The sequence below is a fragment of the Myotis daubentonii genome, chromosome 17 (assembly GCF_963259705.1).
Source record: "Myotis daubentonii chromosome 17, mMyoDau2.1, whole genome shotgun sequence".
Lineage (NCBI taxonomy): Eukaryota > Metazoa > Chordata > Mammalia > Chiroptera > Vespertilionidae > Myotis > Myotis daubentonii.
This window is the reverse complement of record NC_081856.1, coordinates 14,635,719-14,659,227: the sequence shown is the minus strand read 5'-3', so window position 1 is coordinate 14,659,227 and position 23,509 is coordinate 14,635,719. Positions and strand designations below refer to the sequence as shown.

The 23,509-nt window shown below is 41.9% G+C and overlaps 1 protein-coding gene across 16 annotated transcripts in view; it reads right to left on the bottom strand.

Annotated features, from left to right (window-relative positions):
- STAU2 (staufen double-stranded RNA binding protein 2) overlaps positions 1-23,509 on the bottom strand; it is a 231,358-nt gene that overhangs the window by 135,555 nt on the left and 72,294 nt on the right. For all 16 annotated transcript variants that reach the window (XM_059672853.1, XM_059672852.1, XM_059672849.1 and 13 more), the window contains 6 exons: positions 22,393-22,552; positions 20,650-20,757; positions 17,540-17,752; positions 12,475-12,612; positions 8,462-8,593; positions 1,314-1,374 (listed from right to left, as the gene is read on the bottom strand). In XM_059672853.1, the coding sequence (XP_059528836.1) occupies positions 1,314-1,374; positions 8,462-8,593; positions 12,475-12,612; positions 17,540-17,752; positions 20,650-20,757; positions 22,393-22,552 (812 nt within the window). The remainder of the gene's footprint in view (positions 1-1,313; positions 1,375-8,461; positions 8,594-12,474; positions 12,613-17,539; positions 17,753-20,649; positions 20,758-22,392; positions 22,553-23,509) is intronic.

Below are 23,509 nucleotides of genomic sequence, written 5' to 3'. Positions count from 1 at the left end.
TTTATAGTAAAATGGTCACTTCAGTGGAAATAGATGCTCTTTAGGAGAGGTGAGGAGGAAGTTAAAGATAAATGTCTCTGTTTGCAATGCATAACAGCCTGATCACATAAATAAACTGAAGTGGATTTCTAAGCATATGATAATACTATAATTAGAAGGCAATTATGAGCAATTGTATTCTTACATTTCTGACAATTCAATCAGTGACTTATTAAAAATTCTAATGACTCGGCACAACGTGAAAAATGCTTATTGCAATGTTAAATGAAAACAACACAGTACAAACTTTCATTTATGTTATAGATGAAATCTATCATCCATATCTACTTTCCCACAATGCACGAGGAAGATCTAAATGGAGATACGGCTGTGGCTGACTCAGAACTTAAGCCACCACGAAGTGAGTGTTTAGGGCATCATTCTTCGCATTAAAGTAAGACAGGGAAACATTCTGATTTTAATTACTAAATAGTCTTAACAATTGTTCTTTAATTGTTAACAACTGTTCTTAAATTAAAATCCTGATGTACCTTCACATTAGCAATACAGAAATCATAAATACTATTTGATGTGGTGGAAATAAAGAACTCTTCACAGAGATCTAAGAAAAAGTAGAGCAAACTCTTCCCTAAAAAGATGTAAAATTATTGTACATTCATTTTACTAAATAATTATCCTCAGTCTTGAAAACCATGAACAGCACAGCTCTCAGGTCATTATATCAGAACAGGAACACTCTAAATCAGCGGTCGCCAACCGGTGGTCTGCGGACCACTGGTGGTCTGTGAGGTCTGAAAGGTTGGCGACCGCTGCTCTAAATGATTGTAATCTGTATTTTGAACAAGGATCATACAGTGGATTTTGCCATTTGTGTGGACTTAATCTATTTTAATAAAAGTGAATAATTTTTCACATAAAAAATTACAATTATGTAAAAATTTGTGTTTACCTAAAAAAAATTACAACTTTGAAAACAGCTGATTTTAGAGTATAATGAGCTTGTAGATAATTGCTTTTCTTTTTTTAATTCTTAATTCTTTCATACTATAATTATGCTGCAATAAAACAACTTAAAATGTCATCACTATGAGTTAAATGGTACACCAGCGCAATGCTTAACCACGTTAAGAATATGAGCGCCTGTGTCTTCTAGCAACTCCAGAAAAGCAAACAGCACGACTTCCTCGTATCCCCCCTGCAACACTAATCATGGCATGGTGAGCCCAGACAGACCCAATAAATACCCAGTGACCTACGAGTCACTGAACCAGCCACGAACACTCAACGTAGTTAGCATAAAAGTGAAAACTTACTGTTATTGGTTGGTTCGGGAAAACCAGCCTTCGGACCACTCCATCCTTTGTTTTCCCCTGTCTGAAAGATTAAATCAATCGTTAAAATCCAGAGAGACGGACTTATTCCAAAAGAAAAACGTTAAGTCATCAATGAAGCAGGGCCAAAGGTCTCTCACACAGTCGTCCTGTGATTCTCTCCATCTCGGACCCCAGGACTGTGGGCCCAAGAGGAACTAACTGGAACAGCATTATCCACCCCTTTTCTACATTCAAGCCTGTTTCTTATGTCTGGTTCTGCCTTTATCTTCACCCACTCTTACAATTTACGTCATCAAGAAAGCCATGTTCAGTGCATTATATACAACAGCAGCTCTATCTAGGTGGTTGAAAAGTAAACCAATCCTTATCAAATAATAAACAATAATCATCATGACAAGTGCTAGAGAGACTAAAGGAGCTTCTTTATCTCTCCTGAGGTCAAACCACAATAGAAATATTACTATGTCTGTTCCGGAACAGTCCTAGGACAAGGATCACCAAAATACTGCCAATGACATACACACACACAAAATGGAAAACTAAGCCCTAACTTGGGGTAAAACTTATAATATCCTGACTGTCGCCAGACGATGTGACATATATCTGGTATAAACTCAGAGTCTGAAGGAGTATTTCGTCAAATTAATCAGTGACATGAACAGGTTACGTTCTCTTCTGCGGAGCTGGCGTTGTTGGTACCAGGTACTACGGGAGAGAAAAGGCACATTTGCTATTCTAATCAGCATTTTATACTTGCTGTCTGATGTCAAAGATCAAAAGGATACATTAAATCCGGATATAAATAAAAATACAATCCTAGCACATAGCTTGCCACTGTAAGAGGATGGAGGAGGAGTACATGTGCGTAAAATTGCGGTGTGTGCTGGTGGGGAGGCTGGGAGACTGTGAAGTGCGAGATGAGGTGGCAGAACAAGGGCCACTGATGGAGGGGAGTGGGAAGTTGGAGGAAAGTGTCCACAGTAGGGAGTAAGTCACTTCAGGAGGGAAGGAACCGGCTGATTGGAAGAATGCAGACTCTCAGACATTTAAGGGCCCGGTTAAAGGTGGTGATAATAAATTTAGCACTTCATGCAACCTTTCTTGCTTGCTTTTTTTAAAATTTGATCTCAGAAAGGGAGAGAGGATGGGAAAGAGAGAAAAAAACACATCGATGTGAGAGAGAGATACATCAACTGGTTGCCTCCCATATATGCCCAGATTGGAGATGGAACCCACAACCTAGGTATGTGCCCTCACCGGGAATCAAACCAGCAACCTTCTAGGGCACAGACGACGCTCCAACCCAGCAGTCGCCAACCTTGTGGATCTCACGGACCCAGTGGTCCGCGGACCACCGGTTGGTGACTGCCACCAACCAATTGAGTTACCTGGCCAGGGCCATGCCACCTTTCTTAATTTCTCTCCTTCTACTAATAACAAAGGTTATTTAAATATTAGATTATATTCCCTACACCTAGTTTTTCACCTTCAACTGAATACCAAGTCTACTGTTCTCTCATTTCTACTCCAACACCCTAATGAAACTGTTTTTGTAAGGTTTAGACTTAAACACAACAGTGACCACAGTGCCCTGGGCGGTCCTGGGTCTGTCTCTTCAACAGTGTTTGGACGGAACACGCCCAGGGACCCCCCTTCCTACAGCCTCGACCACGCTCCTGGGTCTTATCCAGTCACCCCCTCAAGACCCCCTCCAAGACCAGCCAACACACCCTGTGTTTTTCTACCTTAACTCCTTCTGATGAACCACGAGCTCCCAAATTTGGCAGCATCATTCCACCCAGGTGGAGGCTGCGCCTGCTGCCTGGCCAGCCTGCATCTGTGGCCGCCCACACCTCCCTCCCTCTGGGCTTCTATTTCCACCCCGACGATGTGGCTCTCAAGGGCGTGGGCCACTTCTTCCGTGAGCTGGCAGAGAAGAAGCGCATGGGTGCTGAGCATCTCTTAAAGATGCAAAACTGTCCTGGCTGGTTTTGCTCAGTGGATAGAGCATCGGCCTGCGGGCTGAAGATCCCAGGCTCTGTTCCCGTCAAGGACATATGCCCGAGTTACGGGCTCAATTCTGAGTAGAGGGTGTGCAGGAGGCAGCCAATCAATGATTCTCTCTCATCATTGATGTTTCTATCTCTTTCCCCCTCTCCCTTCCTCTCTGAAATTAATAAAAATATATTTAAAGATACAAACCAGCGCGGTGGCCGCATTCTCTCCAGGACGTGCTGAAGCCTCCCCAAGACGAGTGGGCAAAACTCAGGACCCTATGGAAGCCGCCGTGGCCTTGGAGGGGAACCTGACCCAGGCCCTTTGGAGCCACAGGCCTGGTTCTGCCCACGCAGACCCTCAGCTCTGTGACTTCCTGCAGAGCCACTTCCGGGGGAGCAGATGAAACTCATCAAGAAGATGGGCGACACCTGCCTCCCCTCCGCAGGCTGCGGGCCCCCAGGCTGGGCTGGGCGAGGAGCTCAAGGTTCACGCTCAAGCACGACTAGGAGCCTGTGGAGCCCAGAGGCCTTTGAGGGCCCCTCTGAATCCCCTGGTGTCTGGCTTTTGCCTGAGCCTCTCCCCGAAATCCATAGCCATTCTTTTAACCCCCCTGGAGCCCTCTCCCATGCACTGGGCCAAATGGAAACAAGAAAGCTTCTTGCAGCAAAAAAACAAACCAAACAAAACACAACACTGTGAACATAAGGAGGAAGCTCTCTCTCAAAACATCCCTAAATCAATAATCCAATAACCTATAATTCTCTCTCCCTCTCTTCTTTCCACCCCCTGCCCCAAGACTATGAAAGGAGAGGAAGGGCAAAGTCTGGAACCTGGAAGGCAGGTGATCAGGCTGTACCTAACATAGCAGATGTCAGGAGGCTGACAGCAAACCTGCAGAGGGAGGAGCCAGCAAAGAGCTCTTAGAAAGGACACTGATGGGTAACGCCGCACCCCAGGAAGCCTCTAGAATTAGGAGCACACCAGCTACCTCTTTTTTAAAAGTATTTTTAATTTATTTTTCAGAGAGAGAGGAAGGGAGAGGGAGAAAGAGAAGCATCGATGTGAGAGCTGAACCTCAATCGGCTGCCTCCTGCATCCCCCCTACCGGGGTCCAACCTGGGACCTTTCGGTGCACAGGGAAGACACCCAACTGGCCTGAAAACAGGATTGTTGGAAGTCGTTCAAGGTGACCTCACTAACCCCAAGCAGATTTCCTAGGAGGTTTCTCTTAGGCTAAAACAGAGACACGGACGGGGGTGAAATGGATACCCCAACAGGACAGATAAAGAGACGGAGACTGAGGTTACATCCCAGAAAGCAAGATCACCAGCTCCCTTCCTCATCTGGGCCTTAGAAGACAGCAGCCAGGCTTCTAACTCAAAAGGAATGGCAAAAAAAAAAATACAGGGAAGAGACTAAAACTTCAAAAAAAAGGTTTAAAAAATCCTCAGAGACATGAAAGGTTATTATACCCATTAAACAAGAAGAGGAGGCTATAAAAAGAAATATTCTAGAAATGAGGAAGAGCTCTGGGACATCAAAAATATAAGAGCCAAAGTAAAAAATGTCAAAGGAGGGCAGAAGACAAAATCGATGAAATCTCCTAGAAAATAGAACAAATGATATAGAAAAGAGGAAGGAAGGGAGGGAGGGAAAAAGGGTGGGGGAGGGAAGGAGAGAGGGAAGGAAGGAGGGATCAGAAGGTCATCCATAAGACTAACAGATATCACAAAAGGAAATAATAGCAAAAATGGAAAAAAAGAAATTATCAGACATAATATGAGAAACTTCCCAGTTTAAAATTGTATGCATTTCTAGACCAAAACCCAAACACTAAAAACACTTTACTAAAGAATACGCACATATCATCCATAAAATTTCAGAGCCCCTGGGAGAAGAAAAACTGGAAAGACATCAAGAGGGAGGAGAAGAAATGTGGAAGTTTCATATACAGGCTGCAGAATCAGAGGGCAGTGGGGTTTCAAGAGTGATGCTGGGAGGTAGAAAACATTGGTGCAATGCCTTCAAAAGCCTGTGACAAAATCATTCCCATTTTAGAATTATATCTCAGAAAAACTGCAAACCAAGCATGTAGGGAATGTAAAGGTACTTCAGACCTATGAGATCTCAAAACATTTCTCATATATTCATCAGAAGGCTACTGAGAGTATGTGCTCCATCAAAACAGGGAAGTAAATAAAGACCAAAGAAAACTGTCCAGAAAACAGGCAACACGGGAGGAAGGCAAAAGGGAATTTCTGGCTAATGATACCAACTCTTTCCTAGTCATTCTCTACTCCTCCCTCTTCCCATGTCCCCAGGCATGTTACCTGCCACTGAAGTCTACCTCAGACACTTCAAAAATACCTCTGGTTCCGAAACCGGCTTGGCTCAGTGGATAGAGCGTCAGCCTGCGGACTGGGGTCCCAGGTTCCATTCCGGTCAAGGGCATGTACCTGGGTCGCGGGCACATCCCCAGTAGGAGATGTGCAGGAGGCAGCTGATCGATGTTTCTCTCTCATCGATGTTTCTAACTCTCTATCTCTCTCCCTTCCTCTCTGTAAAAAAATCAATAAAATATATATTTAAAAAAAAAAAATACCTCTGGTGCCACCCTAACCAGTTTGGCTCAGTGGATAGAGCGTCGGCCTGCATACTGAAGGGTCCCAGGTTCGATTCCGGTCAAGGGCATGTACCTTGGTTGCGGGCACATCCTCAGTAGGGGGTGTGCAGGAGGCAGCTGATCGATGTTTCTAACTCTCTATCCCTCTCCCTTCCTCTCTGTAAAAAAATCAATAAAATATATTATTTTTTAAAAATACCTCTGGTGCCTTTCCCCTTCTCTCCACCACCACTGCCTTAGTCCAGACCCCCCAGTACCTCTTACGTAGCAACTCTGCTACTCAGCCTGCCCAAATCCATTCACTCCTTTATTTATAGGATTGTCTTTTTTAATTTTATTTTTATTTGAGAGAGGAAAGGAGAGAGAAAGAGAGAGAAATAGAAACATCAACGATGAGAAAGAATCATTGATCGGCTGCCTCCTGCACACCCCATACTGGGGATGGAGCCCCAAACCCGGGCATGTGCCCTGACTGGGAATAGAACCGTGACCTTCTGATTCATACGTCAATGTTCAACCACTGAGTCACACTGGCTAAGGCTGATAGGATTGTCTTTTGAAGAATACAAACCAGATCATGTGACCTTCATGTTCAAATCTTACATGAACAATTCTCCAAGAGCTTTACTTCCCATGAAAACAGTGGCTTCGGCTATTCCTGACTTTCCAGATACATCTTCGTGTTCTCTAGGTTCCAGGACACTGTAATGTTTGTTCCATGACTAAAGCTCCTCACCCCTACACGTGCTGATCAGCTCCCTGAGTGCAGGGACCAAGTTTCAGGCATCGTGTCTTCAGTTGAAGTATCTGGCATGTAGTGGGTGTGATGGTTAATTTTATGTGTCAACTTGTCTGGGCTACGGTACCCAGGTACTTGGTCCAACATTATCCTGGGTGCTTCTGGGAGGGTGTTCAGGAGAGACTTACATTTAAAAGAATTGAACTCTGAGTGAAGCAGATTGCTCCTCATCCTGTGGGTGGGTCTCATCGAAAGAAAGGCTGGCCTCCCGGGAACAGGAGCGAACTCGCCAGCAGAAGCCTCTGCATTGGAATTGCAACACCTTCCGAGTCTCCAGCAGAACCAGCCTCCCCATCAGACCTGGTACTCGCCAAGCCGCCAACAAGGCATGGCAATTCCTTACAATGGGTCTCCATGTGTGGTGCACATCTCCATGTATGTACATACATGTGTGTGCGTACACATATGTACACAAGTATATACATGCACATATCCTGTTGGTTCTATGTCTCTGGAGAACCTGACTATTACTACAGTGGGTATGCAAAAAAATGTTTCTTAAAATAATGACATTAATGCTGGTTTTTGTTCTGTTTTGTTTTTACTTAACTTCCAAATAAATGTCTGAGATTTATTTTGACATATTTTTATAAATCACTCACCAGGTTTAAGTAAATATAAATGTGTTAAGTTAAAACAACATATACACAACATAAGAACTATAGAAACTTGAACACATGTTAGGTTTCATGTTACAAATATTTTTAAAGGAAGAAAAAGCATGGACTACCCAGGTTATAAAAACAGAATTAAAATCTCTAGCGATACCACACAGACAAATAATTTTTTAATCGCTCAAAATAATTGCCCACATATTCACAGTTGCCTTAAAAAGACAAGTACACCTAAATGTTTAATAGACGATTTTGTTTCTATTCAGGCTTCAGGCGTGTGTTTCTGCAGAAACTGAAATTTCTCTGAAACAGAATCCTTATGCGAGAAAATGGTGTGGGGAAAAGTATGCTGTTTTTGGTAGAAATAATTATTAAGCCTGCTTTGTGAATTTTTGTATAAATAAAGTGTCCATAACAATTTCTACACATGCAAAGATAAAATGAAATCAAGCCAGCTCTTGCCAAGTTATCTGCCAAGTCCTGAATTCGGGGTCCCCGACCTCCCTTGCAACAGGGGCAGGTGTTAATGATGTCATTCACTGCCCAGAAGAAATAGGGGACCACGAACACACGTCTTGGCAGAAAATACACACCCTCTGAGTTTACCTTTACATTTAAAGTAAATAGAAAAACTAGTTTATAGAGTGTCTGTCCAATATAGTTCCTGCCCTAAAGGGATAACCCAAGATCTTTATTTCCAGTGTTTTCAGCTGCATTTCAGAAATAAAAGCCAACAACCTCGGTTCTTAAAAATGGGGCACAAATTAAAACTGTCCACATGGCAAAACCCAGGAGTCAGTAAGCTAAAAAAGACTCAGTTGGTATTATACAAAATACATACAGCCACACAACAGACTTTTAGTATTTGCTAACTGTAAGATTAGAATTAAGACTTCATGTTGACACCCTAAACAGATGTGATATTGTAACTGGGAATCTATCTTTTAAGTTGGAGAGTACTGCCTTAGGAAAGTTAAAACTGGAGGTCTACGTTAACACCACTTCCGACATTACTTAGAGTCAAGGAACACTGGTACGGAATTTGTTCATCACTTTGATATTCTGACAGAATAGGTCTGTACTTGGCGCTCACCTTGTCAAGTTGATCTTGAAGACTAGTGGATGCTTTATAACCGAGTTGTAACAGCATTGCTTCCGCGGCATTCTTTTTGGCTATCTTTTTATTCGGTCCTGTTCCAGTAGCAACTTCATTGCCTACCTTGACCTGGTAAGATTAAAGTAAGAAATTAGTAAGAGTTGCTTTGATAAACAGGCTCGACTTAACACCACAAAGCACCGTATTCAGCTCTGTAGCATTCAAAAATACAAAGTTCAGTCCACAATAAAAACAACTAAGATCCCATTTATGTGCTATATAGATAAGCGAAAATAAACATGGAGAAAAATATGGTTCTCAAAATGTCAATGGAAGTTATCTTAGGATAACAGAATCTTAGAAGATTTTTACTTCCTTACATATTTCTGTATTATTTCATTTTTTAAAACAATAAACCTGTATTATTTATATAAACAGAAAAATAAAATTCACATAATAGACTATATGTTGGCTCTCAGTACAGTTAGTATTCTTTATTTAAATTAATAAACTAGGGCTAAAATTCATGTTGGAGTGCTTGCTAGCTACAAGATAGGCCAGCTACGTAAGAAGCTTCCTTTACTGCTCTGAGTGTCCAAAGACTGGCCAACGGAAATGGAAGCAAAAAATCAATGAGCAGCAAAACATGCTTCGCCTGTCGTCACATGCTGTGTACACATCCCTCACTCTGATTCAGTTCTTCTGCGGTTCATCCCTGCTTCTCACTTACCCACCCGGCCTGCCCTCTAGCTCCAGGCCCTGCTCTGGGACATGCTGCTCCCTCCCTGGCACTCACCTTGGATCTCTGTCTGTCAGCTTTGCTTCTGACCTACTCTGATGCCTTCAAGACTTCCTTCTAGAACAGATGCTGCCAGAGTCATTTTACCCATTCACCCACCCCTCGTCTCACACAAGCAACGGGGTTCAATAGTTTGTGAGCAGCTACCCTAAGTTATGTGTTAGTATTAAATAAGACTGCTGTAAAAAATTAAATTAATAAAAGGATAAAAGTAAAAAAGGCTCGACTTAACACCACAAAGCTGTGCTGAAGGACTTTAATTCCCTGCTAACAACAGTCACTTAAAAAAAATCACTTCTATATAAAAGTCAAGCAAATATATTATAAACTTTGTAAGTCATCTTCCTAGAAAGCTAACAAATTTTTGTAACTATTATAAATAAGATTTTTATATTAAAATGTTACTTTTTCTGCAAAGAAATTCAATTTTGCTATGCAATAAAATTAAGACTGCAGACTGTTTTAAAAAATAATTTAAATAAATCAAATCCTCAAAAACCTAACAAAAAAGTTCTAAAGTAGGCCCTAGCTGTTTGACTCAGTGGATAGGCCTGTGGACTGAAGGGTCCCAGGTTCGATTCCGGTCAAGGACAGATGCTCAGGTTGCAGCTGAATCCCCAGTAGGGGGCATGTAGGAGGCCGCCAATCAATGATTCTCTCATCATTGATGTTTCTCTCTCTCTCTCTCTCCCTCCCACCCCCTTCTTCTCTGAAATCAATAAAAATATATTTTTTAAAAGTCCTAAAGTGACATTTACCCAAAACTTAACTCATTTTCTCTCACTGAGTCACAAATAAAATTGATGAAATTTGCTTTATATATTTTTAAAAACCTAGAGATCTTAATCACAAATAGAAAAATTAACATTATGTGATATATTAAAATACCATGTGCTGATAAGCAAATTAGTTTTTAGTTATCATTATTTTTCTCTTTGAAAAATTAAAGTATCTCTGTACAAAAAAATAAAAAGCTTTAAGAAATGCGCTCAGGAACTAACACCCAAATAATGTCGTCAGAGATTTTCTTTTGTCTAGCAATCAATAAAGTCACTGCACACATTTCACAACACACAAATTTACTTTTCGTGGTGATAAATAAATATTAGCATATTATCTCTAGATATTTTACTTCCACGTTCAATTTTAACAAATGATAACACCGCTTAAGTCGTTTATACAAAAATATTTACTTTGATAAAGTTGCTGCAATAGATAATGAATCCACTGGGGCTTCCCAGGGGGAAAAGCAATATGAATTCAGTGTGAAAACACGTAAAAGCACAGTCAAATGCTCCCATTTGACTAGAATGTTTATGAAGACTCATAAAAAGGAAGCTGGCGTAAATTCCTCTTTCAAAAGGGTACTTACTCCATATACTCCATAGGAAAGGAATTGTGTAATAGAGCCAAAGCCAGTTTTCATTCCTAATACAGGTCTAAAATTTAGGTGATTTTTTTTTCCCTTCAAGTTTTGCAGTTCAAAGAATACTTTCTAGAATTCTTCAGAGTTAAGAATGTAAAAAGAAAAAAACTGGTGCATGTATTTTAAGAAGAGGATGCTAGAACAGCACTGTTCTGGGTCCTAAGGACACTAGACCATATGGCTTACTAACCAGAGACGAATTCCCCTCCGTGGTTGTCTGCGTTCCCACAGTGGTTTATCTGTGACCACATCACAAGTTTACATCTCCAGCAACAGCCAAATACACTAGCTCTCACACAGGCAGGCAGCAAGTATGCATCAAAGGTTTATGAAGGTCCTACTGTATACAGACCACTGCATTGAATACTGTGAGATAAAGACTATAAATTAGGAAGGAAGGTAAAATGTAGATACGCAGGAAAAGTGCATCAACATGACAGACTATGCTTGAGTATCAAAATTTTTCCTATATGGTCATCACTGCATAAATATCTGTTCATTTTAACAGGATTATATTGAAGGTGAGGTCCATGGGTTTGATTGGAAAAAAGTTTCTCTGACAAGCCAATTACAACAAAAAAAGTTTGGGGACAATAAGGATAATTTAAATAGACTGGTCATTAGAAGATTCTTATGAATCAGGCCTAATGAAAGAAAACGTACTTTTTTTTTTTTAGAGATACATACTAAATATGTAGGCTTCCTGGCTGGTGTGGTTCAGTGGTTGGAGTCAACCTAGGAACCAGGTGGTCACAGTTCGATTCCCGGACAGGGCACATGCCTTAGTTGTGGGCTCAATTGCCAGTGTGGGGCATGTGGGAGGCAGCCAATCAATGATTCTCTTTCATCATTGATGTTTGTCTCTCCCCTTCTCCCCTCCTCTTTGAAATCAATAAAAATACATCTAAAAAAATAAATATGTGGGCTGAAAGGACATACAGTTAGAAATTAGCTTTGAAATTCTTCAGGAAACGAAAGAAGGGCGGGAAGAAGGAAAGGAAAATGAACGGATGAAGCAAGTGTGGTAAGAATCTGAACGGCCGTGTCTGCATGACGGGCATATTCCCCAGCAGGCCAGCACACTGCTCTTCACGGTGCGCTATTGACTATACCCACCCTCGGATAGGTTTGAAACTTTCCCAATAAAAAATTAAACGTTTCTTCAACACTGGGGTTTGAGTGGACAAGTGAAGAGGCGCAGATGAGATCTGAAAGGAGGAGGGCATTTTGCTAGTCCCCGCCCATCTGTCAATCCATGAGCAACCCCACTCCAGTTTCCTGGGTTGCACACCGCAGTTCAGACTCTCAGCAATTCTGAGTCCCTCCGTCCTCACCGTGATTAGGGAGACAGCCAGCTCTCTCTTTTCCTAATTTTCCTGCAAGCCCAAAGTTCACGCTCTTGGCCCTGTTCCATCTCCATGCATCCTTCTCAATTTTGTTTCTAATTCCGTCTGTCTCCTCATCCCAGCAGTTAACAGGCTCAGGCTGCACACAGTACCACAGTAAGACAGAGACGAGCCTTCTGTTTGATACTCTCTGGGCCAAACAACCTGCGTGAACTCAGTCCCTTCAAAACTCTTCTGTCTGTTCTAACATGTCCTTGACGCTTGAATGTGTCAACCAAGTTGAGGGAATCAATGCTGGGAGGGTAAACAGTGCCATTAATTAATAGTGCTATGAATCCCTAGCCGGCCTTTCCCCCGTATCTCTACTCCGACCTGAGGGTTTCTAGATTTTTTTTCAATAGTTAAAAAAAAACTCTTCTCGTATAAAAGTTAGAAATACCTGCATCACGAACTCCCGACGTCGCGGCATTCCTCTCTCTGAAAGCAAAACATAGTCTGGCTCCTTTTCCTTCTTGGCCTGTTGAATTTGAGCCAGGCGGCTAATGGGGTTCATTCCTTGACCATATTCTGGTCCAGCCTAAAACACAATGTAAGAAAAATGTCAAAACATGCTTGTAAAACCTGTTATTGGATCCTTAAAGTGGTTCTCCTCTCCTCCCCTACACCCCAAAACCGTGACTGGAGAAGATAAATGAGTCATTCATGAAGATTTATGAAGGAAAAGCATAAAACGGATCTGAGACTAAGGCGTGTATGGGATTTAGGGCTCAGGGGTATTACTAATAAATTGGGTCAACTATTCTGCTTTTAAATTCTTCAGTACAGCTTCTTCACACTTCTGTTCATCAAGAAAGACCAAAAGAATAGAAGATCACAAGACATGAACTGGGAAGAGATATTTGCAATACCTGTAACTAAAAAAGATAAATCCGGTAGCCAAAATATATTTTTTAAAGCTCAGAAAAAGTATTAAGAAAAATACAATCTAAAAGAAAAATGGGCAAAAGACATGAAAAGATATTTAACAGATGGAACACTTATAAAAATATAATCAATCTCATTAGGACTCGAAAATGTATATTAAAATCACAGTGAGATGCTATTTCACACCCATTAATTTAGAGAAAATTCAGAAGCCTGACAGCCCAAATGGTGAGGATGAGGAGTAACAGAAGCTTATACCATGATAACGGTAATATAAAATGGAAAACACCTGGACAATGTGTAGTAAAGCCAAAGACGGCCCCTGCACTCCCTAGTAGCATTTTCATCATCATGTACTATGTACCCTAGAAAACAGATGCCCATAGGTGCTAGCTCCAATGTTCAGGAATAGCCATGGCTGCATTATTTGAAATAGCAAAACAAAACAAACAAAAACCTGAAAACAACCTAGACGTTCATCAAAAGAACTATGTAAATTATAACATGTTCATACAATGGTATGTTCATACAATGGTTTGACGTAGGGCAGGGACAATGAACTAAGTATTGCTACACGCATCAAGATAAATGAATTTCAGGAGAAAAAAGATGGATGTTGAGGGAGAAAAGCAAACACAGAATATATATAGTATGATGTAATTTATGGAAAACCCACTAAAACTACAAAACACTGCTGAGATTAAGTAAGATTTTAATAAATGGACAGACATGCTCACAGGTCACAAGACTCAATATTGTCAAAAAAGTTAATTTTCCTCAAACTGATCTCTCAAGTCATTGCATTCCCAATCAAAATCCCAGCAGGCTTTTTTTGGTAACAATTAATAACCCAATGCTAAAGTTCATATGGCAACGGACAAGACAAATAACCAAAACAACTCTGATAAAAGAACAAAGTTGGAGGACTCAAACTCTCTGATTTCAAATTCACTACAAAGCTATGGCAACAAAGACAGTATGTGTACAATCAGCATAAAGACAGACCAATGAAACAGAAGAGTGTCCAGAAACAGATCCACACATATGCAGTCATCTGGTTTTCCACAAAAGTGCAAAAGCAATTCAGTGGATAAAGGATAGTCTTTTCAACCAATGGATTTAGAACAAGTGGAAATTCATATGCAAAAAAAATTTTTTTTTCAACCTGTACTTTATACCATTTTTTTAACTTGTAAATTGATTTTTCGAGAGAGAGGAAGAAAGAGAAAGAAAAACATCAATGTGAAAGAAAACTACTGATCGGCTGCCTCCCACCACTCCCAACCCCCTCCTCCCCAGACCTGGGATCAAGCTCACAACCCAAGGAATGTACCCCGACTGGGAATTGAACCAGCAACCCCTCAAGTGCACAAGACGATGCCCAACCAACTGAGCCACACTGGTCGGGTTTTCAAAAATTAACTTAAAATGGCTCATAGACTTAAATGTAATATCTAAAACTGTAAAACTTCCAGAAGAACATACAAGGGGAATTTCTGTGACTTGGGTTCCATGACAATTTCTTAGATACAACACCAAAAATCACATTCCATAAAAATAATAACAATGACAATAAATTGGACTTCTTTGAAAATATTAACTTCTGTTCTTTAAAAAATGCAAATCACAGGCTTGGAGAAAATATTTGCAAACTGTGTATTTGATAAAGAGCTTGTATCCAGAATATATAAAGACTTCTCAAAATTCACTATTAAATATATTATTTTAAGTGGACAACCAGGCCCTGGCCAGGTGCTCAGTTGGTTAGAGAATCATCCTGATGCAACAAGGTTGTGGGTTAGATCCCTGTCAGGGCACATACAAGAATCAACCAATGAATGCATACCTCAGTGGAACAACAAATGGATGTTTCTTGCTCGCTCCTCCTTTTTTCCTTCCCTCCCTCTCTCACTCCTTCTTTCTCTCTCTCCCTTCCTGTCTATAAAAATCAATTTTTTGAATGGGCACTCACATTTTTCTAGGTGGGCAGAAGATTTGAACAACACTTCACAAGGTTCATGTGCTACTAAACTCATGGACACAGACAACAGTGTGGTGACTACTGGGGGAGGAGGTGGAAGTGGTGGAGGAGGGCCTGGGTTGGGGGGGATAAATAATGGTGGACAGACTTGACTTGGGGTCGTGAACATAAAATACAGTGTACAGATAATGTGTTGTGGAATTTCACACCTGAAACCTGTATAATTTTGTTAACCAGTGTCATCCCCCTAAATTCAATAAAAAGAAAAAATAAATAATTAAAAGATAACACTTTTAAAAAGACCATTTGATGTCCAGAGTACTTGCACGAAGGCCAATTTCAAACCAACTGTACTAGTTCAGGTGAGAGTCGATTGTGACTTGGACCAAAGGGGAGCAGAGGGATGGAAGGAAATGGACCAACTTAAGAACTATGTAAGGGATGGCCCCGATAGGGCATGACGGACGGACATGAGGCGTGAGGGAGAAGAAAGGACCCCAGGTGCCTGTTTCAGCAGCTGCACGGTGGTGCCGGTCACTGATGAGGAATGCTGGAGGGGAACGCGATTTAAAAGGGAACATGGAGTTTTGGACACGGAGTTTGAGGTGCCTGTGAAATATTACGTGACGATGTCCAGGCAGCAGGGTAGAGTACAAAAGAGCATTTGAGAATCATCCACATAAAGACGGAATTGAAGCCTGGGAAGTATGAAGTACGACGCCCAGGGCGAGGGTAAAAGAGAGGATGAGGGCGACAAAACTTGCAACGGTTAGGGGAACGTGAGAAGAAAGAAAAGGGAAATTTTTAGTTTTGGTAAAACCCTGGTTTCCCCTTTTATTTACATACCAAACAATAAAGATTAAGTAAATCAGAAGGACTGCTGAGAAAAGACAAACACAGACAATAATTTATGAGTCTAAGATTGAATACCAATGAAAAGGTAAAGGGAAGCTTTAAGTCTGGCGTTAGAAGAGGTGGCCTAGTTCGTGAAGATGTTCAAACGACTGTCCTGCAATGGCACCTTGCCTCTTCTTGCTTAATTTGCCTCTTTCATCAGAATGTCTTCTGTGCCAGAGGTACTGTTGTTGATACAGATTCCAAAGACAAAGGACCAGATGCACAAATGCACTCAGATAATAACGGCGTTCTGAAAAAGCTAAGAGTGACTGGTTTCTTCCCTTCACTGATATGAACTACCAGCACCCTTGACGATGAGGTTATTCCTTGGCTATCAGCTCTTACAGTGTCACTCTACAAACCAGTAAGGACAGAAACTTTTATCAGAAAGCCTTCTTTGCAGTCTCATCTTAGAGAAGAAAACATTAAAACAGGATACAAGCCCAAAGACACCATCAGGGAGTCTTACGTTTTTAACTCTACAGAGTAACTCAAAAGGAGTTCCCAAGCAACCAGTTTCAAATGGGCTCTTCAGTCACGTGACTAGACCTGACCCCTGACTCTGCTACCGAATCTTGGGTGAGCTTCTTAAACACCAAGGACCTCGTCTGCGAAACAGGGATAGCACCTACATCACGGACTGACTGAGAGGATCCAATGAGACAACGTGACAGTTTTATTATCTTTCTTAAAAATCAAGGCAACTCATCCATAGATATTTTCTCTACTTCTATTGCGTATAAAGAAGTGTAGACCCGCCCTGACCAGTTTGGCTCAGTGGATAGAGCATTGGCCTGCAGACTGAAGGGTCCCAGGTTTGATTCCTGTCAAGGGCATGTACCTTGGTTGCGTGCACATCCCCAGTGGGGGGTGTGCAGGAGGCAGCTGATCGATGTTTCTCTCTCATCGATGTTTCTAACTTTCTATCCCTCTCCCTTCCTCTCTGTAAAAAAATCAATAAAATATATTTTAGAAAAAAGAAAAGAAGTGTAGACCCTAGATGTATAAGACATGTGAGGAAGCGACAAAAATGCTAAAAAACAAGGTACCATGTGAACAGACAGATTCAGACATAAATAACAATATTTAATACTTATTGGGTGCTTATTGTTTGTATTACTAATAAATACCAAGTCCCGCTCATACAGTGCTTCCCATTCACTAGCTGCTGCTCCTGTCACAGGTCGGCATTATTCATACACCCCCCCACCCGCCAGCCTTACCCATTTCAGATGTCCTAAGAAGACACTATGTACAGCAGTGTGGTGTAGAGGTCAGAGCAGTTCCGGTTACTCCACGCGACAGGTGAATAAAAGTGAACAAATGCTCTGGATGTGTTAGGGGTAACACCCTCTACCTTGCACAGTCCTGATGAGAATTACACTAACGGTGATCATGGATGGGAAAGTGTTTTATACTAAAGTATTCTACACTAAAGGTGATCATGAACAAGAAAGTACTTTGTGAGCCATAAAAAACTGTCCGTATGTAAGGTACTGTTGGATGAACACACACAGGTATGCAAGTGTCTGAAAAGCAAAACACAACTGTTAACTGATTTAGAGTCACATGCCCAACCCTGACTCTGGGACTGTTTATAATCCATAGGTTGAGACGCCTGCCCTGTTGGGGAAACTTTTCCCCATAGTTACCGGAACATTCACACAGTAAAACTGACTCATGTTCATAAGCACACACTTACTTTGACTATGGTTTTAGGGCGTTTTTTAAAAAATAGTTTTGGCTTTTCAACCACAGGAAGAGGTGGGAGTTTCTTAAGCTCCTGTAAGACGGTGGTCGCAGCACGCTTCTTGGAGAGCTTTTTGCTATTTCCCTCGCCTTCTGCAGAGAACTCTCCCACGGACACCCGCGTAACAAAGCTCTTCATATGTGGTGGTCCGCTCTCTTTAATGACCTACAAAGTACAAACACAAAAGTAAATAACAGACAGGCACACTCAGAATGTGTCCTTATAGCATGGATCTTTCTTAATGTTCCTATCATAATCAAAATAGAAATGAAGAATGATGCCAAAATTATAGGTTTCTTTAATAAACCTACTAGAAAGGTATTATATAAGAACTATTCAGTTACAATATTTACAATGCGTAAGAGACTGAAGTTGGGCGAACAGAAATCTAAGTAAACACATTCAATTCACACTCAAAATTATTTTTTACCCATTTTAAAACAGGCAATTCTCATTATGGTTACCATCTTTTCTTTTCAAAAATAACTTTAGCCCAGACAGGATGGCTTGTGGTTGAGCAATGACCTATGAACCAGGAGGTCAGGGTTCAATTTGGGTTAGGCCACATGCCTGGGTCGCAAGCTCGATACCCAGTAGGGGGTGTGCAGGAGGCAGCTGATCAATGATTTTCTCTCATTATTGACGCTTTTATCTCTCCTCCCTTCCTCTCTGATATCAGTAAAAATATGTATTTTTTAAAATCTTGTTTTATGTTGATAGTATTATAGACATCTCCTATTTTCTTTCAATGATTACTTATTTCTTATAGAACAGAGAATTAAGAACGTAAAACACATCACATTATATTAGGTGCACAGGGCACTGAAAATGATGCGTGTACGGTGTCGCATTTTCTCTGGAAGAGTACGTTCCTGGAGGATGGGGACCACGTCTTAAGGGAGTTATACCAGCCATCCCGCATGCTGCATGGGGAAGCCACTCAAAAATAACCTATTTTTGACATAAACCTTCAAAGGTTGTTTTATAGAAAGGAAAGTTTACTCTCCAACATGATCTTTAAAAGGTTAGTCGATATGCCATAAAAACTCCTCGCTTCCTAGGGTTATGGACTGTGAATCTGTCAGCTGTGGATGCGCCCAAACCCTGTACCAATGTGCTCACTGAAAGTCAGACAACTTTCGAGGAAAGATGCCTCACCAAACCAGAGTGCTCAAAACTTCCGTCTCCTTCACAGTTTTAAGCTGTAAAAGGTGCCCTACTGAGTTAAACAGTTTCCTATTTAACAGCATATTAAAAGTTTGTCTTTTAATATTGGATGCCAATGAGGAAAAGAAAGCAATAGTTCAGTAATTCAACAATGCTAGGGATAAGGAACTTATGATAAGCATGCTTTCCAAGTAATTTGAGTTTACTAGTGGAAATACCAAAACTGTTTATTTTAACCACTTTGCTGGCCATCCTCCTGAATTAAAAAAAACACACACAACATAGGTCCAGAGGTATGGATGCATGGAACAAAATAGCAGATCCCAGTGGGAAAGGGGGAGGGGTGTTGGGAGGGAGGGAACAGGTAGAAATTAACCAAAGAGCATATATGCACAACCCATGGACACAGACAATTGCATGGGGAAGGCGGAGGTGGGCGGGGGTGGGCGAAGCGGGGTCAAAGGGAGAAAATGGGAGACAACTGTACTATAATACTGTCAACAATAAAATACAATGTGAAAAATAAATAAACAACAAACACCTATATGATGTACTGACTTAATAGAGAATACCAAATAGTTATTAACCTTTTATTGCTGGCATAAGGTCACCATTCGAACATCAAGTATTCTTAGAGGCCGCCAAGGGCTTCTAAGACTGATAAAACTGTCGCTATTCACTGTAGCCTTTAAGGCCCAAATCCAGTAGTTTCCGAGTCTATGCAATTACTTTGATGGGCTTTCCATCTGTCCCTATCGTTTCTTGCTGGGCCTAATAACCCCTCCAGTGCATTCTGCCCCTGCCTGCCCCAGGGCGCTGCTTTCCATCTGCTGCAGGCGGACATCAGGCAGCCCCATTTGCAGGAATTGTGTCTGAGAAGAAAGCAAACAGGTCTCAGCCGAGGTTAGTCGATCCGGCTCGTGAGTTAAAAGTGGGAGCTCTCTAGTGCTGAACGTCACCCCAGTTTGAAGGAGGACACTCCACGACTGTGTCAGCTTATTTCTTGGGTTTTGCCTATTTTCTAGGTATTTGGGTTGCAAAATTAGAAACCTCTTAATATAGAAGGAATTATAATATTGAAAATGATTTTTCCTATTTTTAATGTAACACAATTTTATAAATATCTGTCACCTATTTATCTAGTTGCAAAGTAGACAGCTGCTTACTTAGTGGCTTAGTAAAATGTAAACATATTTTGGCAAGTACAGAAGAAATGGATATTAATGCGTGTGTCACTAAATACTAACTTGGATATTTTCAATTTGATCCTATTAAAAACACCGAACCCTCTAGATCAGCGGTTCTCAACCTGTGGGTCGCGACCCCTTTGAGGGTCGAACGACCCTTTCACAGGGGTCGCCTAAGACCATCGGAAAACACATATATAATTACATATTGTTTTTGTGATTCATCACTATGCTTTCATTATGTTCAATTTGTAACAATGAAATTGGGGGTCACCACAACATGAGGAACTGTATTAAAGGGTCGCGGCATTAGGAAGGTTGAGAACCACTGCTCTAGAGCGCTACAAATTAACTTACGATGAGAAAATAAACTTTACGAGGAAAATTGAGATATCATATATACAGATGGCTCAACACGGAAAAGCAAAAGAGGTGAGCAGGAGCCCAGCCAGTGTGGCTCAGCAGCTGAGCATCAACCCAGAAACCAAGAGGTCGCCGGTTCGATTCCTGGTCAGGCACATGCAGGAACCCATGACATTCCGTAAGTTCTTCTCGCCCCGGGGCCTACATCATGGCCGGACAGAGTGTGAGCACAGGAAGCACACGCACTCTCAGGACACGAGGATACCCGCTCGCTTCACTTAGCTGGTTGCTTATCTGAGTTAGTGAGGAGCAGGGGTGGGGGTGGGAAGCTCTCTGAGCACATACCTCGAAACTGACGGGCATATTTCGCTTCAGAGCAATTTCAAACACTAAGCTGATCTCAGATTTATTGGCGTCTTTGTCATCATCCATTTCTTTTCCGGATTCGCCATTCTAAATCACAAAAAACAGGATGGCACTGAGTCTTCGCTTTGGAACACACTTCGCACACAGTCTACAGTCAGGAGGGCCCGTCTAACAGAAAATACAGTCGGAGACAGAAACCCCAGACTGATCCTGTGGAGTGCCTGTAAGCCAGAGGTTCTCAACCTGTGGGTCGCGACCCCTTTGGCGGTCGAACGACCCTTTCACAGGGGTCACCTAAGACCATCCTGCATATCAGATATTTACATTACGATTCATAACAGTAGCAACATTACAGTTATGAAGTAGCAACGAAAATAATTTTATGGTTGGGTCACCACATGAGGAACTGTATTTAAAGGGTCAGAAGGTTGAGAACCACTGCGTAAGCACAGCAGGCAAGAGCTGCTCTGAGGCTCTTTGTTGTTTGACTTTTCACTTTTTCCCCTCAAAGTAGAATAAATGCTAAGCGTGGAAGTCTTTTACTCGACCATACACCAATTTGAGTTTATCCAGTTCTCTAAAAATCTCTATCCAGCCCGACCGGCATGGCCCAGCGGTTGAGTATCAACCTATGAACCAGGAGGTCATGGTTCGATTCCCAGTCAGGACACATGCCTGGGTTGCGGGCTCGATCCCCAGTATGGGGTGTGCAGGAGGCAGCTGATCAGTGATTCTCATCACTGTTGTATTTATCTCTCTCTCCCTCTCCCTTCCTCTCTGAAATCAATAAAAATATATATGTTTTTTTAAACCTCTATACACACACATGCACACTCTTGTACACACAGTACCTCCACTGGTGTTATAACATGATACGGCACCTTCTATGAAAACTAAGCTGTAGAAAGAATAAAGGATGCAAACCAGGACTCTGGAGCTCCGGGTCTGGCCCTGGCACCAATTCACTTATTTAGCACATGCTTCTGGAGGGAGGACCCCAGATACGCTGGACGGAGTGTAAGTAACAGAGATAAAGGGAGGAGTATCCTTCGCCAGGAGGCTTGCGATGTAGTGGGAAAACAGATAAATGTCCTAATGAACGTGTCCAGGAGAAAACTACCTAAGTCTGCCATTAACCAGACCAGCCTCCGCGAGGCATGGGGAACTGTAGAGATGGAACTGTGTGGTTTGAAATAACTAAGAGGAGAGCTCAGTAAGAAGAGGACTCAGACACATGCCTGAGCTGGAGATACTCTTCTGAAGTCAATAGAGAAGGCAGCTGAAGCCATGAGAAGGGGCCAACAAAAGCCTCGATATCCTCAATCGTAAAAATTAGGTAGGACTGGAAATATCCATAATAATCTCCTCCACTTTAAGTTTTTCCATTCCAAATCAACACAACACAATTCATGCTCAATAAATGTAGCAATAAACTCAAAGTAAGTGAATGTTATTTCTCATCCTTGTCCACATTCCCAGCTCCTGAGCTGCCTGGGAAGTGCACTCCATTGGTGAACCCAAGTTCTCAAAGGCAAGGTCATCCTGGCAAGGACAAGTCTAGGATGGTAGACAGGTAATCCATCTGAGAAGCAAATTAACAGAGATCGCCACTCTCCTCTTCCTTCCTATCATATTATTTTTCCTGTTTGTGAAAATGCACACATTTGTCTTTTGGATCACCGCCCGGGGACCTTGAGAGCGAGCGGCCCCGCAGCAGCACACCTGAGAGGACTTCTCGGGAATGGGCTCGTTCTGCAGCGCCTGGAGGGCCTTCATGGCAGCGTTGTGTCTAGCAGCTTGTCGGGTCTTCCCTTCCCCAAAAAACTCATTGTTTCCTACAGTCAGCTGAACGTAAAAGATCTTAGGCATCGGGCAATGATACCTAAAGAAAAGAAAATAGGAATGTTAGTCCGATAAAATCACTCCATAATCAGGTTTGTTTTGTTTAAAGTTATGCCAACCATATAACACGCTATGCCCTCGTATGAACCCTAATCAAATTTTAACTTCAAGCTTTCAGACAGATTTTGACGGCAGTGGGCCCATGGTCTGGTGCTGAAGGCCGGGCCACCGCAGAGGATGGTGAGGAGCAAGGCCATTCTGGTGACAACAAGCAGACTATTGTGCTTTCAGCAGATCGTTATGATGAGAAATGAGAGGGCAGAGAGGTGGAGTTACTCCTCCAAAGTGATAATAAGTACTTTGCAAAGAAATAAGATCAGATTCAACATCAAAAAGAATAGGGAGTTTAACCCAATTTGTAGGTAGAAAGTATAATAATAAAATGTATTTAAGGTAAAGATTTTGGCAGGTTTGTGTTGAATGCGCCTGAGGTAGAAAAGAGCTACTGATGTGGACTTGAGCAGTGATGCGGACTTGAGACGATAAAAGAGGGTGCAAAAAGAAAGAACAAACCTAGAAGACATCAAAAAGAAAAAAATTAAGGTCATATGCAATAAAATCCATGAACGCAGCAATTATTTGACAGGGAGCGTGACAATGACACAAATTAAAGCGGAGCAGACAAGAAATAGGGTAAATATGCAAAACATAGTATGTTAGAGACACCTGTTAAACAGTTGAAGAGGCCAAGGTTCAGATGTGTCAGGGAGGTGGGTGTTAGATGGGGTGGCCAGGGAGGGCCTCACTGAGATGACGGCTGGGTAAAGACCTAAAATAAGTGAGGGAGGAAACCGTGCAGATCCCCTAGGACGGTGCAGCGGAAACAGACAATATCAAGTGCAAAGGCCCTGAGGCAGCAGCATGCCATGCTCGGTCAAATACCTCAGAGGATGGTCATCTTCTTAGAGTCGAGGGAGAGAGGAAAGGGAAGCCGCGA